The sequence below is a fragment of the Dermacentor silvarum genome, chromosome 8 (genome assembly GCF_013339745.2).
Source record: "Dermacentor silvarum isolate Dsil-2018 chromosome 8, BIME_Dsil_1.4, whole genome shotgun sequence".
Taxonomy (NCBI): Eukaryota; Metazoa; Arthropoda; class Arachnida; order Ixodida; family Ixodidae; genus Dermacentor; species Dermacentor silvarum.
In genome coordinates, this window is record NC_051161.1 from 129,480,269 (window position 1) to 129,503,668 (window position 23,400).

The 23,400-nt window shown below is 49.5% G+C and overlaps 2 protein-coding genes across 3 annotated transcripts in view; both read left to right on the plus strand.

Annotated features, from left to right (window-relative positions):
- Positions 1-23,400, plus strand: part of LOC119461702 (uncharacterized) — a 249,408-nt gene that overhangs the window by 158,627 nt on the left and 67,381 nt on the right. The gene's annotated exons all lie outside the window — the stretch shown is intronic.
- Positions 1-23,400, plus strand: part of LOC125947364 (uncharacterized) — a 44,772-nt gene that overhangs the window by 11,582 nt on the left and 9,790 nt on the right. The window contains exons 3-4 of the mRNA XM_049671933.1: positions 16,226-16,293; positions 22,250-22,336. Coding sequence (XP_049527890.1) covers positions 16,226-16,293; positions 22,250-22,336 — 155 coding nt within the window. The remainder of the gene's footprint in view (positions 1-16,225; positions 16,294-22,249; positions 22,337-23,400) is intronic.

The window sequence follows — 23,400 nt, forward strand, 5'->3', positions numbered from 1 at the left end:
GTGGTTCACATAGACGCAGAGTGTTAGCAGCTAACCATGGTCCTTGATTTCCACACCGTTCCATTTCTAGTGAGTTATAATTACACGGACACTCCGGGTGCAATTTCGCCTTTGATTAAGTGATTTATAAAATACCATAGTACTGTTCATCCCCTGTGCCACATTTTGCGCACCATAGTATGAATTTCTGATTCATACTATATGCGGATGCAAACCAAAATTTCAGCCAAGATTCTTATTGCTGCATGCCTACCATTACTCTCATCGTAATCAAGCGTACAGGAAGCGTCATATAGAGATGGCGTGGGTTGGGCCGCCCTAACCTGCTTGCCGACGCATGGGCGAGCATCCCGAAGGACCTTGTTTGTATCGCTTTTACGATGTGCGGAATTTTAAACGCGCTCAATGGCACAGAAGATCGCTAGCGCTGAGAAGAGTTCTTGGGCAAGTTTCGAAAACATCACAACCGAGGACAGCGATGTTTGAAGCGGGAAGTCCGATGTGGAGAAATTTTTTCTCTGAGCTTGCCTTACTCGTGTTATACGTGGGTGAATGTTTGTTTTTTTCGCATTTCGCTATCCCCATATCTCACCTTGTATTGCATGAAGGTTTTTACGGTACGCTTGTTTCGGGGTTCCGCCACGTTTTAATTGCAACTTTTACGGGAGCGGCCAAGCTTACTATTGCGCTATCTCTATAAAGTTCTACTCACTTTAGAAGGCACAAAACTAGCCTAGCAGATGCGTTAAACCCCGGGTAACAAGGCAAATAATTAAGGCTTTGATTTAATAAAGAAATTGTGCGATTGAAGGCATATATTTGTAGGAAACAGTCACCAGAACTTCTGTAGGGGTAGTCCAGATGGCCAAATATTAGCCGACTTGTTATATCAGAGACATATGTATATATTGTAAGGAAGATGACGAACGTCGGCGCAGAGTCAGAAGCATCGGCAGCATCAAGCGCGCCGCAGAAGCTCGAGCGAGAGGACTGTGCTCGGTGCATACTACGACCGGCTGTCGCTACGAACCCCAATAAATCCCCTTTATAATTGGTGGAGCCGTGCTGGGTAACGTTCCACTCTACCATCCTGGAACTTCGTTCGCGGACGCTAGCCTCTGCCATGCCGGACGCCGATCAGCAGACTCTTCGATCGCCACCCGTCCCTTGCGCTGGCACCGTTTGCCAGCGGGAACCTCCCATCTTCAGCGGAACCGTCGACAACGACGTTGAAGAGTGGCTGTCATCTTATGAGCGGGCAAGCGTTCACAACAAATGGAATGACTCGGACAAGCTGGCTTACGTATCCTTCTATCTTGCGGGCGTCGCCAGTCTCTGGTTCAGGAATCATGAGAGGGATATCCGAACGTGGTCGGCATTCAAGACGTCGATTACCGAAGTGTTTGACCGACCCGCCGTCAGGATACTCCGAGCCGAGCAGCGTTTGCGTACACGCGCACAGGACACGGGTGAGACGTTCACCAGCTATATAGAAGACGTCCACGATTTGTGCAGGCGCGTGAACGCTGCCATGACGGAAGCGGAAAAGATTAAGCACGTCGTGAAGGCAATCGATGAAGACGCGTTCCAAATGCTTCTGGCCAAGGACCCGCGCACTGTTGGCGACGTTATCAGCTTGTGCCAGAGCTATGATGAATTGCGTAAGCAGCGAGCTCTGCCAAGGCGACATCCCTCACTTAGTACGGCGTCACTCTGCAGCCTGACCACCGGCCCCGAACAAGCCTCCCTGATAACCCAAATCAAGGATTTCGTCCGCGAAGAAGTCGCACGACAGCTATCTCTGGTGTCCATCACTCCGGAGTCTGCCAGCACTTTGCCGTCTCCTCTCCGTAATGTGATCCATGAAGAGGTCACGAAAGCGCTGCCAGCTGTACACCAGCAGGATCCCGTGGCTACACCGGTAACTTATGCTGCGGTTGCTGCAATGGTCCCTCGCACTGCACCCGTACCACGTTTCCAGCAGCCTGTGCACCGCCCTCCTCCTCCCGTTACCTGGGCCAGCACTGCCACCGCTAACCCGTGGCGTACGCCGGACAATCGCCCTATATGCTTTGCATGTAGGTATCCCGGTCACGTCGCAAAGTTCTGCCGCCGCCGATCGCAGGCGTTCGATGACGATCGACGAGCGTCCTATGCGCCGCCAGATTCAAATGCGCCTTACGGATTCTTCGATCCATCACCAGCTCGCTCCCAGACTGATCGCCGTCCTCGCTTCGAACACTTCCGGTCACCCTCCCCACGTCGCCGATCGCTTTCCCCTATGCGTCAACGACCCGTCTCTAACGAAGAGGGAAACTACACGACGCAGTTCCTGAGGCAAGAACTGCGCAAGTGTCGACATGCCGAAGTCCTCCTCCTTTACCTGCCAATGTCATAGATATGTTTGTCGAAGATGTCGCTACAGTCGCCGTTGTCGATACAGCTGCCGCTATTTCAATTATGGATGCCATGTTTTGCCACTTGCTTGGTAAAGTGACGACGTCTCTGTCTGGATTGTCACTTCGAACGACAAGTGCTCAACCCATTCGCCCTACCACTGCTTGTACAGCCCGTGTAACCATACAGGACGTTTTATACACGATTGAGTTCATAGTTCTTTCATCGTGCTCCCACGCCGTTATTCTAGGATGGGATTTTCTCTCACGCCACAATGCCATCATCAATTGCACTCGGGCTGAGATTGAACTTTCCCACCTTGGTGACCTGGCCTCGGTCGATGCTCATCCTGCCGCTAAACTTCTGGTGAAAGAAGACACCTATATTCCCCCGTGCTCTTCAGCTTTCGTACCAGTCTCGCGTAGTGCTATATCCGACGGGACGGTTTTATTCATGCCCTCTGAACACTTTGTTACCCGAAAAGCACTTCGTTTGCCCTTTGCAGCTCTTTACCTCGCCGCCGGTGTCAGCACAATGCCCATTTACAATCATCTTTCATCGCCGCTATCACTGCTCCACCGCGAATGCCTTGGTTACGTCGAGTCGGTTGATTCAGCACGAATTGTCTCCGTCCTCGACGAAATGCATTCTACTACCGTTCATGAACTGAGTGCCCCCTCCGTAGCCGACTCAGCATAGACAGATGTGTTCAGCCCATTCATCGCCGACGATCTGACACATTCGCAGTGATCTCAACTTCTCGCAATCCTTCAACACTTCCGCCATTCTTTCGACGTTGTGCAAACATCTCTTGGCCGTACATCGACAGTCAAGCAGTCTGGCTCTTACTCACCGCTGCGACAAAGACCATATCGCGTGTCCCCTACGGAACCTCACGTCATTGCAGAACAGGTCGATGACATGCTTCGTCGGGGCGTCATTCAACCTTCACAGAGCCCATGGGCCTCTCCCGTGGTGCTCGTCACGAAGAAAGACGGTTCCATCCGCTGTATTGATTTTCGACGGATGAACAAGATCACACTGAAGAACGTCTACCCATTACCACGCATCGATGATGCTCTGGACTTTCTGCAGGGAGCCAAATTCTCTTCTTCGCTGGATTTGCGGTCAGGCTACTGGCAGGTTCCGATGGCAGAGGCCGATCGCCCGAAAACTGCCTTTGCTACACCAGACGCCTTGTATGAATTCACCGTCATGCCTTCCGGACTTTTCAACGCACCTGCTACGTTCTAAAGAATGATGGATAATGTTCTGCGTGGCCTCAGATGGAAAATCTTTCTTTGCTATCTTGACGACATTGTGGTGTTCGCCTCTGATTTCTCAACGCACCTGCTCCGCCTCCAGCACGTACTCACTTGCTTGACCAACGCCGGGTTGCAACTTAACCTGAAGAAATGTCGATTTGCTGTTCGTCAGCTCACAATTTTAGGCCATGTCGTGTCAAAGGAGGGCGTTCGCCCGGATCCCGAGAGGCTACGCGCTGTTACTGCGTTCCCAAAACCTACCACTATCAAAGAGCTACGCAGTTTCATCAGCCTCTGTTCTTACTTTCGGCGATTCGTTCGAAACTTTGCGTCAATTATATCACCTCTCACGCAGCTCATTGGTGGCTCTAGAGATCTATCATCATGGTCTCCAGAGTGTGACGACGCCTTCACAACCTTGCGCCGTCTTCTCACGACGCCACCTATTCTTCGCCATTTTGACCCTCAAGCGCCAACCGAACTTCATACTGACGCAAGTGGTGTAGGCCTTGGTGCGGTGCTGACACAACGTCAACCTGGCCACGCAGAATACGTCGTCGCATACGCGAGTCGCACGTTAAGCAAGGCGGAGGCCAATTACAGCGTAACAGAGGAGTGTTTGGCCGTTGTGTGGGCGCTTGGCAAGTTTCGCCCATATTTATACAGCCGATCTTTTGACGTAGTGACCGACCACCACGCACTATGTTGGCTGTCTACGCTAAAAGACCCGTCGGGGCGCCTTGCCCGCTGGGCATTGCGAATTCAGGAATATGACATCCGCGTGGTTTACCGTTCCGGACGAAAATACTCCGACGCTGACGCTCTATCCCGAACACCGCTTCCCCCGAAGGCCAGTCACGACTCCTCCTGCGAGTGCACATTGTCATCTTTTGACTTTGACACTATCGCTGCTGCACAGCGTGATGATCCCTGGACTGCATCTCTGTTCGACCTTCTCTCGGATACGTCCAAAGTTCCAGCATCACGAACGCTTCGGCGCCAAGTTCCGCATTTTGCGAATCGAGACCAGCTGCTGTATCGGCGCAACTATGCCCCAGAGGGACGCACATGGTTGCTCGTCATTCCGCGAACCTTGCGATCAGAGATTTGCTCCTCGTTCCACGTCGACCCTCAGTGTGGCCATGCGGGAGTCTTCAAGACCTACGAAAGACTTCGACACCGCTATTACTGGCGGGGAATGTACAATTTCGTTTGCAACTTCGTCCGCTCTTGTCATGAGTGCCAACGCCGCAAAGCGCCACCGCACAAGTCCGCCGGTGAACTCCAGCCTTTCGAACGCCCATCCCGACCCTTTGATCGCGTGGGCATAGATCTCTACGGGCCACTTCCGTTGACTCCTACCGGCAACAGGTGGATCATCGTTGCGGTAGACCACTTAACACGTTATGCTGGAGACTGCTGCTCTAGCAAATGCTACGGCGCAGGAGGTCGCCAATTTCATACTCGCCGTTTTCTCCTTCGTCATGGATGTGCACGTGAACTTTTAAGCGACAGAGGCCGCGCCTTCTTATCTGAAGTCATCGAACAACTGCTTGCTGCATGCGCTATTTATTGTTCATCGTAAATGCACTGCCTATCCCCACGAACGGTACCACGGAACGTTTCAATCGAACTCTTGGTGACATGCTCGCCATGTACGTCTCACCTGATCGCTCTAATTGGGACCTAGTTCTTCCGTTTGTCCCATACACCTACAACACCGCGACTCAGGTCACTACCGGATTCTCACCCTTTTACCTTCTGTACGGCCGTCATCCTTCGCACACAATCGACACCATTCTGCCCTACCGGCCGGACCCATCCGAATGCCTGCCAATCTCGGAAGCAGCCAGACACGCCGAAGAATGTCGCCAGCTGGCCCGCCAATTCACCTCAGACGACCAGAACCGTCAAAAAGCCGTTCACGACGCGCAGAACTCGACTCCTACTTTTCTCCCGGGCGCCCTCGTCTGGTTGTTAGTGCCACACCACACGCCTGGGCTCGCTTCAAAACTCCTTCCGAAGTACGATGGGCCATACCGCGTTCTCGAGAGAACATCACCCGTCAATTACCTAGTTGAGCCGCTCACGCCGCCGTCCGACGTGCGACGTCGGAACCGTGAAGTCGTTCATGTTCAGCGTCTCAAGCCGTATCACCATTCTATCGTCCTTCCGGACAACTAAGTCGCCAGGATGGCTCCTATATTTCCGCGGGGCCCTTGTAAGGAAGATGACGAACGTCGGCGCAGAGTCAGCAGCATCGGCAGCATCAAGCGCGCAGCAAAAGCTCGAGCGAGAAGACTGTGCTCGGTGCATCCTACGACTGGCTGTCGCTACGAACCCCAATAAATCTCCTTTATAATATATACTTATACACATATATATACTGTACATGTGTACATTATATACAGCGCTTATATAGTTCTTGTGCACCGCAGCGCCCCTAGCGGTCTCCATGCAAACCAGAGCTACGGACGGACGACGAGGGACAAGGCTCGGCCCTAAGGCGCTTCGCCCTTAAAACTTTGCGCAGCTTGCACTAGTGGTGCAAGCCTGGAGCGAATAGCGGAGCTTCTGATCGACCAAGCTACAGCCAGGGTCGCTATCCCGACGACGCTGGATACTCAAACGCCGACTCTCGCCTTCTCATTCCCGAAGCTCGGGATCTTCGACTCGACGACGCCTCTTCTCGGCTGCAGCTTCGGCACGGTATTCCGGATCAGCTCGCTGCCGACGCGAAATTCTCGCTTGGCCGCACGACGCGCTTCAAGACGCGGCCTGGCGAAGCGTTGACGTCTAGGCGAAGCGAGGCGCATGTGGTTGCTAGGCGACGCCAAGTGACGTCGTGGCTAGAAGGAGCAGCTGCGCGTTCGTAGGAGCTCGGCGCGGCGGAGCGGCGGCGAAGCGAGACGCAGCTGTGCCAAGTGGTTGCTAGGCAACACGCGGTAACGTCATCGCCAGGCGCAGTTTCTGGTCTACACTATCGGTCCAACCTCCGGCTTAAACAGCCTAAAAAGCAAAGAAAGCCAAAGAGCGAGAGAAATAAAAAAAAACATCACATATCCACGAAGTGAATGATGGTGAGTGGGCGAAGCACCGGGTGATCATTCGGGCAAATCGCCGGAAGCGCTCTCCGGAAGCTGGCTTCCGGAAGCCGGAGCTTGGCGTACATCTACTATGTATGTATATATATATATATATATATATATATATATATATATACAGGGTGTTTCAGCGAACACTTTCAAAATTTAGTTAAGGTTTCCGGCGGCAGATATCCCAATTCTAGTTATTGAGCTGGTCTACTTAAAGAGGCGGACACTATTTGCCCCATATTGCAATTAACAAATTGTAGCCGTGTAGTACGCAAGGCGGATCCACTTGGAATGAATTCTGAGAATGACACCAGCTTCGATATATTGATTCCCGAATTTAGCGGGAAAATGCTTTGGCGTTTAAGTTAATTTTGTGCTTGAATGCATAAAACGACATTTTGTTAAGAAACTAACTGGAACGTCAATGCATTTCTCCGCTAAGTTCGGGAATTATTATCTCGAAACTGGTGTCATCCCGAGAATTCGTTCCAAGTGCATCCGCCTTGCCAACTCTACGGCTACAATTTGTAAATTGTAATATGGGCCATCAGGTAATTAGTTTAGAACTTAATTAGTTAATTTCTCTTAATTATTCGATTATTCATTTCAATTTCTTGTGCAAGTAATGTCCGCCTCTTCGAGTAGACCAGCTCATGAACTAGAATTGTGCTATCCGCCACAGGCAACCTTGAAGAAATTTTGAAAGTGTTCGCTGAAACACCCTGTATATATATATATATATATATATATATATATATATATATATACATACAGGCATACATTACATACATACATACATACATACATACATACATACATACATACATACATACATACATACATACATACATACATGCCAACCAGAGCTAAGGACTACGAGGGACAAGGCTCGGCCCTAAGGGGCTTCGCCCCTAAAGTGAACTTTCATGGCGAGGCGGGATTCGAGCGCGGGTGACCACGGTCCGAAGGCGAACGTCATAACCACTGCGCTATTGACCCTTTTCGCGGAGCAGTTTGCTCCAGAGGAACGAGATGGCGCTTTCGGTGGCGCGCCATACGTTGCCTCAGCGAGTGCGCACGAATACGAAACCACTACTGTTTCAGCCCTGCTACTATGCGATCAGCTGTCGGAAATTTAAGTGGATGTTCGCTAATGCACTGTGCCCTATTCATGCTGTAAAATGTGTAACGATAAAGAGAAGACGTGTGCGGTAGTAAGCTGGAAAAACAGTGATTCGCAAATTAAGGAAAGGAATCCACTTGTGTCGCCGCTGCTACATAAGGATTGCCTGCGTTGTCAGTCCTTCGCGCTGCACGGATTTCCTTGAGGATAAAAAAGGATAATTCATCCACCAGCGCTGTATAGCTAACCTCCAAAGAAATGACTCCAACTCCGCAACGTCGGTACTTACGAGTGAGTACCACTCGTTACAAAAGGAAGTAACGACACTTACTGGCATAGTAAGTTTCTCGCACGTTATCTACACATATCCATCCCTAATCGCATGCAAACTTACACGCACCCTATCGCCAACGTATCAATAATAAGTGAATGTGCGCACATTTGAATCAATGGGCTGAAGCGTGAGTGACGGCGACTACACCTAGACACGAATGTCGGAAGCTGAATTTTTTGTGATGGTCCACAGAGTAAGCGACGGACTAGCGATAATACGTCTTTGCTATAAGCTATACCACAAAGTACAGAACATTTACATTCCAAGCTTTGTGCGCCGCAAGAAAAAATCTATCGCAGCAGAGCACACCCGCGAGTGCAATTAGGCTGAAAAAAATGTCACAGTTTCGCCCTAAGGGCGAAGCAATGAATGCGATAGCAACACAGCAATGTCATACGAAGTAAGGTGAGCGGCTTTGGTAGCAATATGAATTGTAGTAAACATGAGCTGATTAAGTAAGCAGGTGTGCTGTGGCGTAAGTAGACCGACATGAAGAGAGACTCGATGACCACGAGAAGGCGCGTGTGAAACGGTGGTGTTGATGAGAAGCGCTTCCCGTGGGCAACGCGTGTGAAGGGACACACCTGTAGCGCTGCACTGCCGATCCGGGCAGCATTGCATGTGTAGCGTGCGTTGGAAAATGTGGCCCGACTATTACTAACTGAATGAACAAGCGTGGTGTGAGCGCGCACAAACAAACATGAATAGATCACGATCACACTGAATGACTGCAGACAACGACCGTCAAAACTCTGGCAGCAAGCGCGTACGCCGCAGCGGCGAAGGTACGTGCGGTCTATCGCTTCAACGGAAACTGAGCGGCGAATGCACGGCGCATAAAGGTCAGAGCCGTGTGGAGATAAGAGACGGTGCGAGCGAGCGACGAGCGCGGTTGTTGGCAGAGTGGAAGTGCGTCCCCCCCCCCCCGCTCCCTCCGGCGCTGGCTTCCCGCTTCCTTGCTTGCGCGTGGGAGATTGAGTGCGTTCGCTCTCCGTGATAGCGCGCGTCCCCGCGCGCTTCCGCTCGGGCTTACGGCACGCGGCGAAGATTTTATCTATAGGGAACCTCACGGCGACGCCGACGGCAGAAATCCGGTTGAAGTGTCCATATAATTGCTATCGCAATAATAAACAATCAGATAGTAGCCTCACCGAGGAACTGAGTATTACTGAGACAGAAACATGGCAAGCCGCTGCTTCAAAATGTTGCCAAATAAAGAACGAGAACAGGGATCCTGGGGTGCTATGCAGGATGCGCCGAGTTTCTCGTTCGCACGAGTTTCACCCGAGTTTGCTCGATGGCAGTCAGTGAGCGGAGATAGCAAGGAACGTGCAAGAACAGCAGGCAAAAAGAAATGTCGAGATAAAGCCGCGTATGACAACATGAGCGCACCCTGCGCGGCACAGTGATTCCGTGCTTCAAGCACACAAGAATGCACAGCAAAACGCGCCAGCGCCGCGTATTGTTATCAACGTATTATCACCATTGAGCAAGACCGTGACTGTACCGCTGTCTATCTGCATACTTGCCGTGAGCCACTTGCCACGCCTTTCTAGGGCGCGTAAAGGGCGTGCCTCCTCTTTCGAGCTATATCTTTCTATCCTCCGTCGAATGCGAACAGGGCACATGCGGTGCATTGTTGCGCCTACACTTTCCCTCAATCGATTACGTTAAAATACAACAAATAAAATAAGAAACACTTTATTTCTTGAAGTATCTGTTTTTGATTTGGAATGCTATAAATGTTTGATGACAGAGATCGAGAAAATTATTAAATTTTGCACTTTTTGCCGCGAATGGCGACAGTGAGGCGAAAGCTTGCAAGCGGATACATTCAGAGGGAGTTCATACGGTGAGCCAGGGCGCTGCATTGCTGTCCTTTATAGGGTGCCTTGATGCCCGCGCGCATCGAGGCGCTCTAATACTTGATAAAGTGAGCCATGAAAATGATCTTTCCATTCCCTGACTATTAGGGGAATGGCAACGCAGCGCTACGGCATTGTTGTTCACCGCAGGTGCTTCACTGAGGCGGCTATTAAGGCCGCCGCTTTACCAACTGAAACGACAGGAGCAACGGCTGTCACTGCAAAATGGCTGTGCGGTATTCTAGGGTCCGTAGTGACGCAGCACGGTGAAAATGCGCCCGTTTATCTGCGTGCGGGAAGCCTCCGCGATGCATTGCAAAGAAGAGCGCCCTGCCCAGTGACACAATTCATCGCTTGTCATCGCTTGCCCAGTGAAGGTGCCTCCATTCGCATGTATACGCAGAGTTTGAGTGTGTTGTTCTCTCCAATGTGCTTGCCGATTGCCTCAGCTGTTGAGCTAACAGCGATCGCAGATGGATACAGTAACGACAGCGCAGCAATCGCATTTTGGCGGGTTATAATTAATTATGGGGTTTTACGTGCCAAAACCAGTTCTGATTATGAGGCACGCCGTAGTGGGGGACTCCGGAAATTTGGACCACCTGGGGTTCTTTAACGTGCACCTAAATATAAGTACACGGGTGTTTTCGCATTTCGCCCCCTTCGAAATGCGGCCGCCGTGGCCGGGATTCGATCCCGCGACCTCGTGTTCAGCAGCCCAACACCATAGCCACTGAGCAACCACGGCGGGTTTGGCGGGTTATGGCTCCTGTGTGCAGTAGGAAATTAAACTTCGAACGCAGGAAGGGGTTGCAACTAATTAGTGTGCCGTGCTTGTAATGAAGAAATGCCATCGCACTGGGTTTAAAAAAGCGAGCGTTTCTCGGCGCTGACCGTGTTTGCGACACTGCGGATCCGATACATCACCCATGATAGAGCAGCCATCTCAGACAACAGCTGCGATACCTTGACGTTGGAAAACTACGCACTGCTCAGCATCGTCATCCACCACGGCTCATCGACGCCTTGCAAGCAGCTACAGTGACTTGCCGATAATTATTTGCTGTGCGCTACGTCGCTACAATGCAGACAATGAACCATGTTGTGGGGCCATCACAGCCTAAGAAGATATATGCATAAGCCAGCGAAAGTCGCCGCTTTGTTTTTGATAGTGGTTCTCAGTACATCACCGATGACAGTGTGCTGTGCGTATTTTCTGTCGGCGGTCAAGATTGTTGATGCCTCTCAGTTCCACACCACGTAGCTGTTGCCGGAAAATAAGTTGGGCGTGGCCCAACCATGGCGGGCGCACGCACAAAAGTTACATGCCTCGCGCGGGGCGTGACGCATGGTTTTGATTGACACGCGAACTCGGGCCAAACTCGTACATCGCGAAACCCCCCTCGAGTTGAACTCGGGAACATTGTGGCGGCAGCAGCAGCCTGTGTAATCGCATCCAGCGGCAGCAAGTGTCAATATTACCGTCTGGACCCGTTCACCTACATGTCCGACGTAGAGTTTCAGCGTCATTTTTGCCTTTCCAAAACGTGAGTGCGCTGGCTGTGTGACGAGTTAGGCGAAGGCCGTCGTCTTTGGAGATAGGGTGGCGGGCAAATGATGCTTTCCTAGCGCAGACTGGTGTGACTAGGCTGTGGAGGAATAGTTCGTGCGATCGCTTCGGCTCTCTCCTGTTTCAAGCAAGCTCGTCCACAGCGACCCAGCCCCAGGCCAGGTCCGGCGTCGTCATTGGAGTACTGGAGCACCTGCGAGCACCTGGGGTTCAACCCGGACCAACGAACCTGCGCAGGTGAAGTAGTCACATTATATTGGAAGATTCAGAATGGACGCCGGGCTGCCTTCCGGTGCAACAGGTGCCGAAATAAGTTTTCGCAGGTACACGGTACCGCTGCACTGCACGGGCAGAGAGGCGAAGGAAGTTACTGCGCCAATACGGACCACCTCGGCCGTCCGAACGACCACCTCTCCAGGCGGCAAATGATTTGGCTCACGTACTGCGTGAGCAAAAGCGTAGACATATGGATGTTGAAAGAGACCATAGACTTGTTTCCTCTATCGGAGCACGCCATCGCCGACTGGAGGAGCTACCCCCGTAAGGTCGCGAGGGACGAGGTGCTGGCGCGAGCTCCACTCGGTGGCCCTGGGATGACAGCGAAAATTGACGAGTGCCTTCTTCGCGGCGAGCAAAAGTGCAATCGAGGCCGCCTAATGACGGGCGACAATGTTCCGCCGAGCCGCCAAAATTACGGTGGTGTTAAAGATGGTGGCCCATGGGTCTTCGGCATGGTCTGCGCGACCTGAGGGGTGCTGCTACTTTTCAAGTTCGACCGACGAAAGGCGGCGACGCTAGGCGCCATTATTGCAGCCAATGTTCAACGGGGGACCATTATTCATAGTGACGAATTGGCCGCATACAACTGTATCCCAAATTTAGTGGATGCTAACGGGGCTATACCTCAATCTGCATTGGGAGACAGTTAACCACAGCGTGCACTTTGTGGAAACCAACACGGGCGTTCACACGCAAAAAATAGAAAGTTATTGTCAAAAAGTGAAGCGCCACCTCGTCAGCAGTGGGTACAGAGTAACTGCACTGATGCTGGAGTCCCACCTGGGATGAATGTGGTGGCACTCAACGGCCACGTGCGCTGCAAAGACCCTTTCTTGCGTTTGTTAGAAGCCACGGATCGCTCGGGCTACCCAGTAAAAGAGTCTTTCCTGCGGTTGTTAGAAGCCATCGCTTGGCGCTAGCCAGTATGAAGGTGCGTCACAATGTAAAAGAAAATAAAGCGTAGTTTCTTTTATCCTTGCATGAGTGTTTTCCGACATTCTTGAGTGCTTACACGGTAAGCGCGCGGCAAACCACTTCTGAGCTAGCCGACGCTCCCTTCGTCTCGCAGCCTTAACTTAGCGCGAGCAACGAGCGATCTGTTGAAAGCCCAGTGTAATTAATCAGGCGCACACCAATCTGTGCTCGGAAATGGTAGCGCAAGCACGTAGCAAGCCGCACCAATTCAATACAGAGGAAAGAGAAAGAGCAACGAGCGATCTGTTCAAAGCCCAGTGCGAAAACCAAGCGCACACCAATCTGTGCTCGAAAATGCTAGCGCAAGCACGTAGTCAGCCGCGCCAATCCAATCCAGGGGAAGAAGGAGGAGGGCTAGCGTGCCCTCGTGGTATAACGCGAAACGATTAAACTACACATTAGTCTAATACACATTCAGTGTACAACTTGTAAACTTTAAAACACCTATACCCTACCGTAATGTGACTAATATCATTGTACTAAATGCATTTATTTGATAACTTGCTTGTGCCTCTAATGCACTCGGTGGAACGACAAACAAGTGAAAGAATGCACGACCATGCACCGACCGTATGATCACGTGAGCCCCAGTTTGTCCACCGCCCATATGGCAACGCCCAAGGGATGATGGCCACACAGAGTGAATCTAGATAAACGAATGAAACTGGAGGTGTGCCGACGGACAAACTTTGTCTTGTTACCATTAGTTCTTTCATCTTGGGGCGTCGCCAGAGTTCGTGAAGATCCCGAGTTTCGCCAAACTCGGGGCATCCTGCATAGCACCCCTGATTTAATTCATAAGCGGGAAGTTTGGACAGCTTGGAATACATTTCTAGCCTCGCTTTTAGTACAAGCACCGTATACGCTGCTCGCGCCGTTTGGACAAGGCGTAATGAGTTTTGAAAGCACTTACATGTCCTCTAAAGCTGTGGCCAAAGCTTCGTGTCGTCCACATAGTCACCGTCTACGATATTCATCGAAACGGAGGTTTGTTGCGCCGCACCGGCGTCACGCGCTTGCATTGTAAACACAGAGGCAACGGCGGCAGCTGAGGCAAGCAATGAACGCGTCACCACGTGATCAAACATGGCAGCGCCCAAGGGAGCGCCAGGAAAAGGGTCAATACACCCACCCTTGACGAACATGCACTTATGGGAACCATATGGTTGCATTCTACCGAAGATCGTAACACAACTTGCTATGGACGGGAGGAAGAGAAAATGAGACCGATAGAGAGAGGGGAGAAAGAAAGAAAGAGAGAGAGAAAGAGCGAGAGAAACAGAGAGAATTAAGCAAGGAAGAGAGAGAAATAGCGAGAGAAACTGAGAGAAAGAAAGAGACAAAGATAAAAACGGGGCTAAGAGAAAACTCAAGTTAAAGCTAAGGTAAAAGCCAAGATAAAAGCTAAGTAATGTGAAGACAGAGCCAAGCCTCCACAGCTCCGTTGTGCATTGCTGTTTGCGATAGCAAAGCCAGCGCAATTTTTTTTAATTCTTCTCGGCGATGACGAACACTGAAAATACTGACAATGCTTAGTGTAGTATACTTAAGTAGTCACGTAAGCACACTTACGTGATTTGAATGCGAACGCTTGAGGACTTGTCTAAGAACTTACCTTAAATTAAAGCTCCACCTTAATTCACCTTAATCCTGTTTAATACAGTGCCCTGATCTAATTTTGGGAGGGGGCAAAGTCCGACGCCATGGCTGCTCACTATGGAATTTCGCAGTGCGAGCCGCAGCAGGTCCAACACCGGGAACATGACGTCATCACTTGGTCACGTGGGTTTTGCTACCATCGGTTGATAACAGCTGAGGCTGGAATTTCCGCTTTATGTGGCATAGAATTTCTCATTAAACAGTGTATACTTATAGTGCACCTGTGTAGACAATAAAACGTAGGACGCGCCAGCACCCAGGCATTTGCTTCGCTATAATTGCCAGATCGCAATACGTTTGAAAAAACAGTGGGTTGTATTTCTGCCATTTAGCGTTGCACTTCCCTAAAGAAACAGTTTCAAGCGAAGCTTGTATTGCCTCACAAGTGTCGGCAATGGTGGTGGTGGTAGTGGTGGTGGTGTCAGGCTAAAAAGCGGGCCAATCCTGATGATGTGCAGAAAGGGTCCAAGCTCAATGGCACATACCCCTGTGGGCTCGGGGACCTGTAACGTGCCCTTGAACTGCCCTTGTCGCACGTGGGACCCAAAGATACAAAATCACCAGCCCTTCTGCTGTCGAAAAAATGGGGGTAAGTGGAGCTTGTCGTCCGATTCTCAGTCAGCGAAGAGCCATGGACCCCGAGTTGCGGGAGCGCTACGTTGAGGCCAAACGTCCGTGAAGAGCCCCTAAGTTTATGGAAAACGAAACGGAACGCCTGTGACAGCGTCGTCTTGCCACAAGGTTCGCTTGCCCCCATTTTCTCGGCAGGCGGAGGGCTCTGATTTTTTTTTCAGCAATTTTATACGACAATGTAGAAGCGTGAGCTCGGAGCCGTTGTTCTAGTTGGTGGGACATTTGAAGGTAGACGAACGCTGAATTGCGATGAGGCTACGGCGAACGTTTTTGCTATGCTTACATAAGTTTGAATTAACATTGCCTTAAACATCAAGGAAAGCTTTGCTGAGCGCCAATTTCCACATAGGCATGGAATCCGCAGATTTTTTTATCTTTTGATTAGCAGACTGACGTCAAATGCACATCACAGAGCACCTGTGTCAGCGTATGTCTAAAGTCATTTTACGATAATTACTTGTTTTCCTTTTCTTCTCCTCATCGCAATATTGTTTTCTGTTTGATAAGCTAAGTAATGAAGAGCGAAGACTCTCGCATTGTTCAAATGGACATGTGGACGTGGCTCTATTGTGCAGTTAGTGGCACTGTCTGTTTAAGAAAAACGTTTATACGTGTCTTATTACGTTTCTCGTTGAGTATTCTGGACTAATTGCTAAAGGGCTAAAGATTATTCTGATTTTTATGGATATTAGCACCATATTCACGAACCGTATGATGTAGGATTATCCTACTCGATATAAGTATGATTCCTTTCTGCCTTTATTTTTCGCTGAAACTATAATTTATGCACACCAATTACTTCTCCCCTGTGAGCTGACATCCTTAATATATCACTGCTTGCTATAACTGAAGTAATCGAGTTGTATTACTGCTCGCTGCCGGGTCAACGTTCAAGTGGGCTTGTTTAGTAGAATAAACAGAAATAAAATTTCTGTTTCTATAAATAAAGTTTGATGACGGCGCATGAGAGACAACACATGTAATATTGTTGTGCGCGTTCTCTTTTCTCTTTTTTGCGTTATGCCCACAGAAAGAACGCCACGCTCCATTTCACGAAGGGGCCGTCAATTGATACTGCGAACATCGTGGTGGACTCAGGTAAGAGGTGTGCCTCGCGTTATACATTCACACTCTATATCTAATTTTCTTTCTGCCTTTCTTTCTTTCGAAATCTCATTTCTTTTTGAAGCGAAAGTAAACGAAAGAAAATTAGCCACCCACGCGCGCAATTTTTGCGCCCACTCCTTTTGATGCAACAATAATATTTATTGTATTATATGCATTGTAAGCTGAGAAGAAATGCTACAGGTTCGGAAAATCTAGAGTGGAGCTTGGTGAGAGATTAAATTAAGTGTACACATGTACACCTAGATACAATTGAACAGAAACAACACAGAGAACAGGTTGCAACACACTGCGTTGAGTCGTGACAAATACATAATATAATGAGTTCCGAACACGTAAACGAAGCCACCAAATGGTACGAAGTGAAATACGTCCAGACGAACAGTACACAATAGGACATTTAAACAGCTTCGAATGCGTAGAATCTCTGCGAGACCGCATCTTAAATACATACGGAAACATTTTACAGACCTGTAAATGTAATTGAAAGTGGAAGTCAAAATTAAAATGTTTCATTAGTGGAGGCCCGTACTATGTGTAGTCTAATGACACGAGGTATAAAACAAAATAAAAAGATGTCGCAGTTTCACCCGAAAGGCGAAGCATCAATTGCGATAGCGAATTAATAGAGAGCTATACGGAGTCAGGATAGTAGTTTCATCACTTGGACATGCAGCAGCATCAAGGAGGTTGATCCTTGAGCAGCACCAGCAATGCACAGAACTGTTGCCGACGCCGTCGGCGTTTGCCCGCGTTCGCACCGAACGCGCGCAACGTTGGCGACTGTTTCCGGTGCCTCTGGGGGCGGCTCGGAGGTTTTCGACGTGATCAGAATGGGACACTCGTGGAGCAGCGTCCGAAGTCTTCACCACCTTCTTGCCTCGCAACATTTATATATAAATGCGCAGTTCGTGTCGCAGCTAAACGTCGCCTCTTCCTATCCCCCCGTCCCCCCCACGGCCTTTCCCCGTCGCGTTTGCTCTCCGCCGTGCGTTCGTTCCCCGTGAAAACATGCGTTCCTCGCGCGTTTTCACTCGCACATACAGCACACGGCGCGCGACGACGATTTCATCACCGTTGGACTCTATACGGAACCTCACGGCGACGGCCACACCGACGGCATAAATACGCTTGGAATGTCCATATAATTGCTATCGCAATAAAAGACAGAGCTTTGCGACCCTGTGAAGAGGAAAGTCCAGCGAAGCTGGCGCTCTGGTCGCATTTTCTATGTTGGGGTTTAGCTATATTGGAGAATTGCTATGTTGAATTTTCTACAATATGGTAAACCGACCCCTTCGCTACGTGCTCGGGAAACAGGCTCCGGTGTCGGCTCCGACTAGCACAATGGCTTTTTTAACACAGATAATGGCTATGCAATGCCCGGCTCTGAAAGAACTGGGTCGGCGTCCACAAGCGATGGCATTCTTGGCGCGTTGCGGGGGATGGGACGCATCGGCGTCAACCGGCGACGGTGTTCTTAGCGCGTTCCTCACGCTTTTGTACGAAGTTCCCAAACAAGAGTCCTTGACCAAAGCTTCGTACATACAACCAACGCTAACGCGATCTCCTCTCCCACCCCACTCCTCCGTTGACGGTACTTTTTTCGTAGAAAGGCGGGAGCCGGGAAACAGCGGGCGGCACAGGCGGCTGAGGCCGGCTGGGCTGCGCGCATGCGCTGCAGTCGGAGAGCGGGCGCACACAGGCACAGTCATGCGTGGCAGCACACGCACCACAGTCATGCGTGGCAGCCACCTATTTCTCCCCCGCCATGAGGCTGCCGCGCCGTGCCATCCTCGCCTTCCTTCCATTTACTAGTGGCCCTGTCAATAGACGCACGCGGAGCAGCCGGAGGGGCGAGGGAAAAAGCGTGCGTCAGCAGCCGAGGTGCAGGAAGGCACAGAAGCAGCGCCGCCGGCCTAACGTTAGCAGCCTCCCAGCAGGGCTCAACTCTAGTCGGGCGCAGCTTCCAGCGGGCTTGACGCGCTAGCCTCGCTGCCGGGCCCAACTCTACTCAGGGGGGAACGCGGCATAAAAGAAGGTCGCCTAGCGCAAGAATAGAGAGATAGCGGGGGCTCGGCCGGCCGGAAGAGAGGAGAGGCCGTGTGCTCAAAACGACGACGACGCTTGAGCCAATGCTGATGATGGTAGTTTTTCTACACACGGACACGATCATGGGGAACCTACCCGTAGCAGCTTCGCTGTGAAAAAATGAGCGCAGCTTGCACTAGTGGTGCAAGGCGGGAGCAAACAATTGAGCTTGTGATCGACCAAGCTGCAGCCAGGGTTGCTATTCCGACGACACTGGATACTCAAACGTAGACGTTCGCGTTCTCTATCTCTAAACTCTGATCTTGGAATCGACGACACCTCTTCTCGCCTGTAGTTTTGGCACTGTATTCCGGATCGGCTCAGCGCCGAGGCGCAGATTCTCGCTTGGCCGCACGACACGCTTCAAGACGCGGCCTGGCGAAGCGTTGACATGTCGAGGTGAAGCAAGGCACATGTCGTTGCTAGGCGACGCGAAGTAACGTAATGGCGAGACGGAGCAGGTGCGCGGTCGTAGCAGCTCGGCGCGGCGGTGCAAAGCGGCGGCGAAGCGAGGCGCAGCTGTGCCAAGTGGAAGCTAGGCAACGTGCGCAGTTTCTGGTCTACGCTGTATGGGGCAACCTCCTGCTTAAACATCTCGGCTGTTAAAAGTTATTATACCAGTATGTGTGCACGCACAAGCACTTTATAGAGCAAAGTCTGAGCAGTGTTGGTAAACTTTTCGTGAGAAATATCACCAGGTGGCTGCGCAAAAACGATAGCATACTGGGCTGTGGGCTAAGCAGCAGGCGTGTGTTATACAATAGAGCGAAGCCGCGATTCCGATAATCGGGGCTGCCGCTGAAGTCGCATAGGTTGAACGTGGGACTGTACTGCCGCGCTCCCAGCGCTGCCCGCTGCGCTCACTTCCTCTGACATTCTCTGTCGCGTGTATGAGCAAGAAGCGTCTCTTACGTCTATATCTAACTGCTGCACTGTTTGTGACACAAATGTGATGTGGACAGTGGCAGCACCATTCCTTAACCACAGCATATCAACCGGGCTACCAGTGGGCAAAACGAAAGCAGCTATAGCGTGTCCCTGTACCAAGGAAAAAGAGAAAGCCTGTCTGATTAGTTTGACAAGTTGTGTGAGCTTCGAAATCTTTGTTCAGCAGAGGAACAGCAACGCGCTTGTTCGTTTTATCTGGCTGGCCCCCCGGCGCGTACAACTGCAAGCAATACAAAAAAATGTTTTTGCAAGAGACAAAGACACAAGCTCTGCGTTCAGTGACATTTGCGATAAAATTTTCATCAATCGAATCTCGTTTCGAAGCTGTGAAGAAGCTGCAAGACACATTTACTGCCTTTTTAGTCGACATCACTTGTGCAGCGATCGCATAGTTGAACTGATGTTGCTTGTGAACGCATGTTTCACCTAACTTAGGCTGCAGCCAGCACTTCAAAGGTTTCACGGCATCTTTGGTAGTGTTTTACGCTTGACACGGCTCCGCAGCTGTCATAGGCGCGAACCAGTCGCGACAAGCAAAAACTAAAAAACACCGAGTCGCTTCTTGTAGCCAACGGCAGGCAACATTAGACTAGTTGTTTTTCAAAATTTTGTTATTTCACTGGCTGTACGAATGTCACACGTACCTCTTCTCTACGAAAACACTATTTAAGGTGTGTCTTAGTTAACAGCACGTTGTAAAAAATAAGTAAATTTGACATTCCTTTAAACACGGTGTGGATGTTTCTTTTTTTTCATTTATATTGGAATAAAGTTCTATGACTTAAGTTTTCAGTTCACCAGCACACCACCTCACCAGCAATAGAATACATCTCTCTTTTGCTAGGTTATACATGATCTCCGCATGTCATTCGCAATTTTTAATTGCTAATTTTACCTACTCTCGCTTGTATTCGGTGCCTGCTTGTCAAACAGTAAAGGATGACTTTATTACTCATCCCAAAACCGCAAACGTGTTCAAATGTTCATCATGTGAGTAAGAACTATGTCGGTTTGCTTTTAAGGCACATGTCGTGGTTTAGTTTGTCTCCAGAACTTTTTATCCTTGTTCATAATTTTGTCCAGCGTACTGTGCAGTCCTTACTTAACCGACTGGGCCAATAGTCGCTATTACTTTCTTACTTTGGCACACGCCCGCGGCTGCTTTAATCCGGCAAACCACCAACAAGACGTAGAACAGGTATGTCGAAAGAGCAAGAAAATCAAAATAGTAAGACTTTCGTGCTAACATTCAGCCATCGCCGACGGACCTTGCACGCTTAACAAAGCTCATGTGCGCTCGCTTCCCAACTTTTGCTGTTATCGCTCGTCACGAAGAAGTCACGAAGTAACTCTCCGATAGTTTGCGTGATACTTGAGGACGAGCTATAAACACAAACGCTAACGCTATGCACAAGTGCTAACTTCCAACTAAAGTTTAATGCCAGACACTTTGAACCCCGTATATGCCACGTATATCTCTCATGGTTTATTCTCCTAAATTGCTTATCCAGCTTGTGTTTCGAACGTAAAAAGCCATCTAGGGAAGCGTGCTGGGAGTTCATCATAGACTTAACCGTTAAAAATGATCCGGCGACTTATTCACAAAAAACACTCACGTCAATAATGTTCGGTAAAGCAAACTCGAGCCTATTCTGATGCTTTACATAACGTTAGCGATTGCGGTGGAGCAATGGCAAATATCGCTTACCAATGAAAAGCTTTGTGAATTTGGCTCCTGGTTATTTACTCCCAGCGAGAGGCTTGGCATTACTTTAGCAGGCCTCACACCAGCTGGCCCATAGTTCTCGCTAATGGCATCAAGAAATTTTTCAGGGAAGGTTTCGCTAGTAATAACCACAATATCACCTCCTTTGTCTATGTGTAGAAGGCAAAGGAGGTGATAATTCTATTGCTGGTGAGGTGGTGTGCTTCTGTTTCACCAAAGAAATGCTAGCCTGTATTCACAAGTAGCTCTTACTGCTTGCTACACATCGCAGCGCATTTCACACGATTCACCGAGATCCACCACGAAGATGGAGCATATTTACTGATTTGAAGGCAGCCCTGCATTGTCTACTATCCGCTCTCAAGACCAACTCTTGCTGGATATAAGGTACCTTTATCACCAACTAGCACAAATAGAACATGACATCACTTTTCAGTGGCTCCCAGGCCACTGTGGCATCATGGGCAACGAGCAGCCAGATGAAGCTGCTAGGAGAATATCACGTAAATGCTGCGAAGGAACCCATCCAGCTATCAAGAACCGATGCAGCAACAAAGCTTCCCGTACTCACGCACGATGGCACACGATCCATGTGGAACACGCAATGTTTCCGGCATACTCGACAGCACCCCTTGGACTCATCCCTCTGACTACGAATTCAACCTGGACTTTCACGAGTCGAGACAACTGCTCTCTGCTGACTGTGGCTTTGAGTATCTTTACGAATGATTTTCGTTACTGCATCGGAATGGCTGACAGTACTACCTGTGATAGTTGCGGCAGCGAGGAAACAATCGCACATATCCTGTGTCATTGTGAAGATGCAAGTTTTCACTTGTTTCGTCAATTTTGCTTGTCCGGCTGACGTTTCCTGTGCGATTTTATTGTGTAATTTTACACCGACTATCCCAGTATTGCGGGCTGTCATGCCCCGCTGATTGTGGCAGAATTCATGTATACGTTTAGCTAACTGATATTACTCATCGACCTCTCTTCACGCAACCAAGATGCGTAACTTCTATTACATATTGTTCCGTACGTGACAGAACTATGTCTTCTGACGCTTAATTCAGAGAAGTCTTGTGTTTTGAAATACAATTATAACTTTCCAACATTGTTGCGGCCGAACTTCAAAACTGCTTCCAAACTTCTTTTATGTTGCAGACACCGATCATCCGGATGTTGTTCGCTACCTCTACGCCGATCACGATGTGACGTGCGCCATCATGGAACTGCGCTACTTTGGATATCGTAAGAACAAACTAGCTATCACTGTTACTGGAGCTCCATCCATGCGCTTAAATATGGAGAATATGTCACATGCGAGCCAAATAAACAAGACTCAAATAAGGCATAGCAAATACAGGCTTCCGCAATATCGCGCAACAGACTCACGACACTAACCAGCCAGGTAACCATATGTAATGTATAATGTACGAAAATTCGCCTTCCGACTCAAACGAAGCTTTCACATCAGATTCGATGACGGGGATAGCCCAAGTAGGATATAGCATTTGAACACGTTTGTCAGCAAAAAAAAAAAAAAATCTTGAATTATCCTATGTCCTGCGACATTTGCATGTTTTGTAGAAATGGATTATAAGAGACAGGTAGCTTACCAGAATAGGCTGGAAAACCTGTGATCAACAGCCACGGCGTGTGCCTTCTAGACTCTAAGCAGCCTACTCTGAAGAGTGCTCAGAAGAAACAACTGGTAACTGGGCTTGGCGATCCACCTTGCTTGGCCAGGTACTACATGCACGGTGTTTCTTTTCGGAATATACAGATCGTTTTATAAAAAATACTATGAGCGTAGCGAACGTGGCTTTCTTTCAGAGGAATTTGTAGGCGAGGCGAACATATTTTGCCGCTGGAAATATAGGTTTCAGAAGAATAATTACCAAAAATTCGTTAAATACCTTTTTTTAAGTACAGCTTGTGGGGCAGCTGTTTGCAAGTTAGATTTGGAGGCAGTTACATTTAATTGCACCCCATTTTTTAACTCTCGAAAATCACACATAGTTTGAGATATTCATCATCAAACTTCAGCGCTCAATGCAGGCAATATAAAAACCTAGCGCGCATCGCGGCTACGCCAGACGAAAACGCCCGTAACAAAGTTGACATTTCAATTGATTGCATATTGACACGTGTACTTGTTTATCTTTCTCGGGTAACCGCTTTTCACCGTCTAACAAATATTATGGCTAAGCGCAGGACGGCCTCCGTGTATCGGACGTACCTCGGATGTTATCGATCCGTTGTCTGTTGTCACCGAATCTGATAGTATGCGCGACGCGAATTGTATTGTAGTT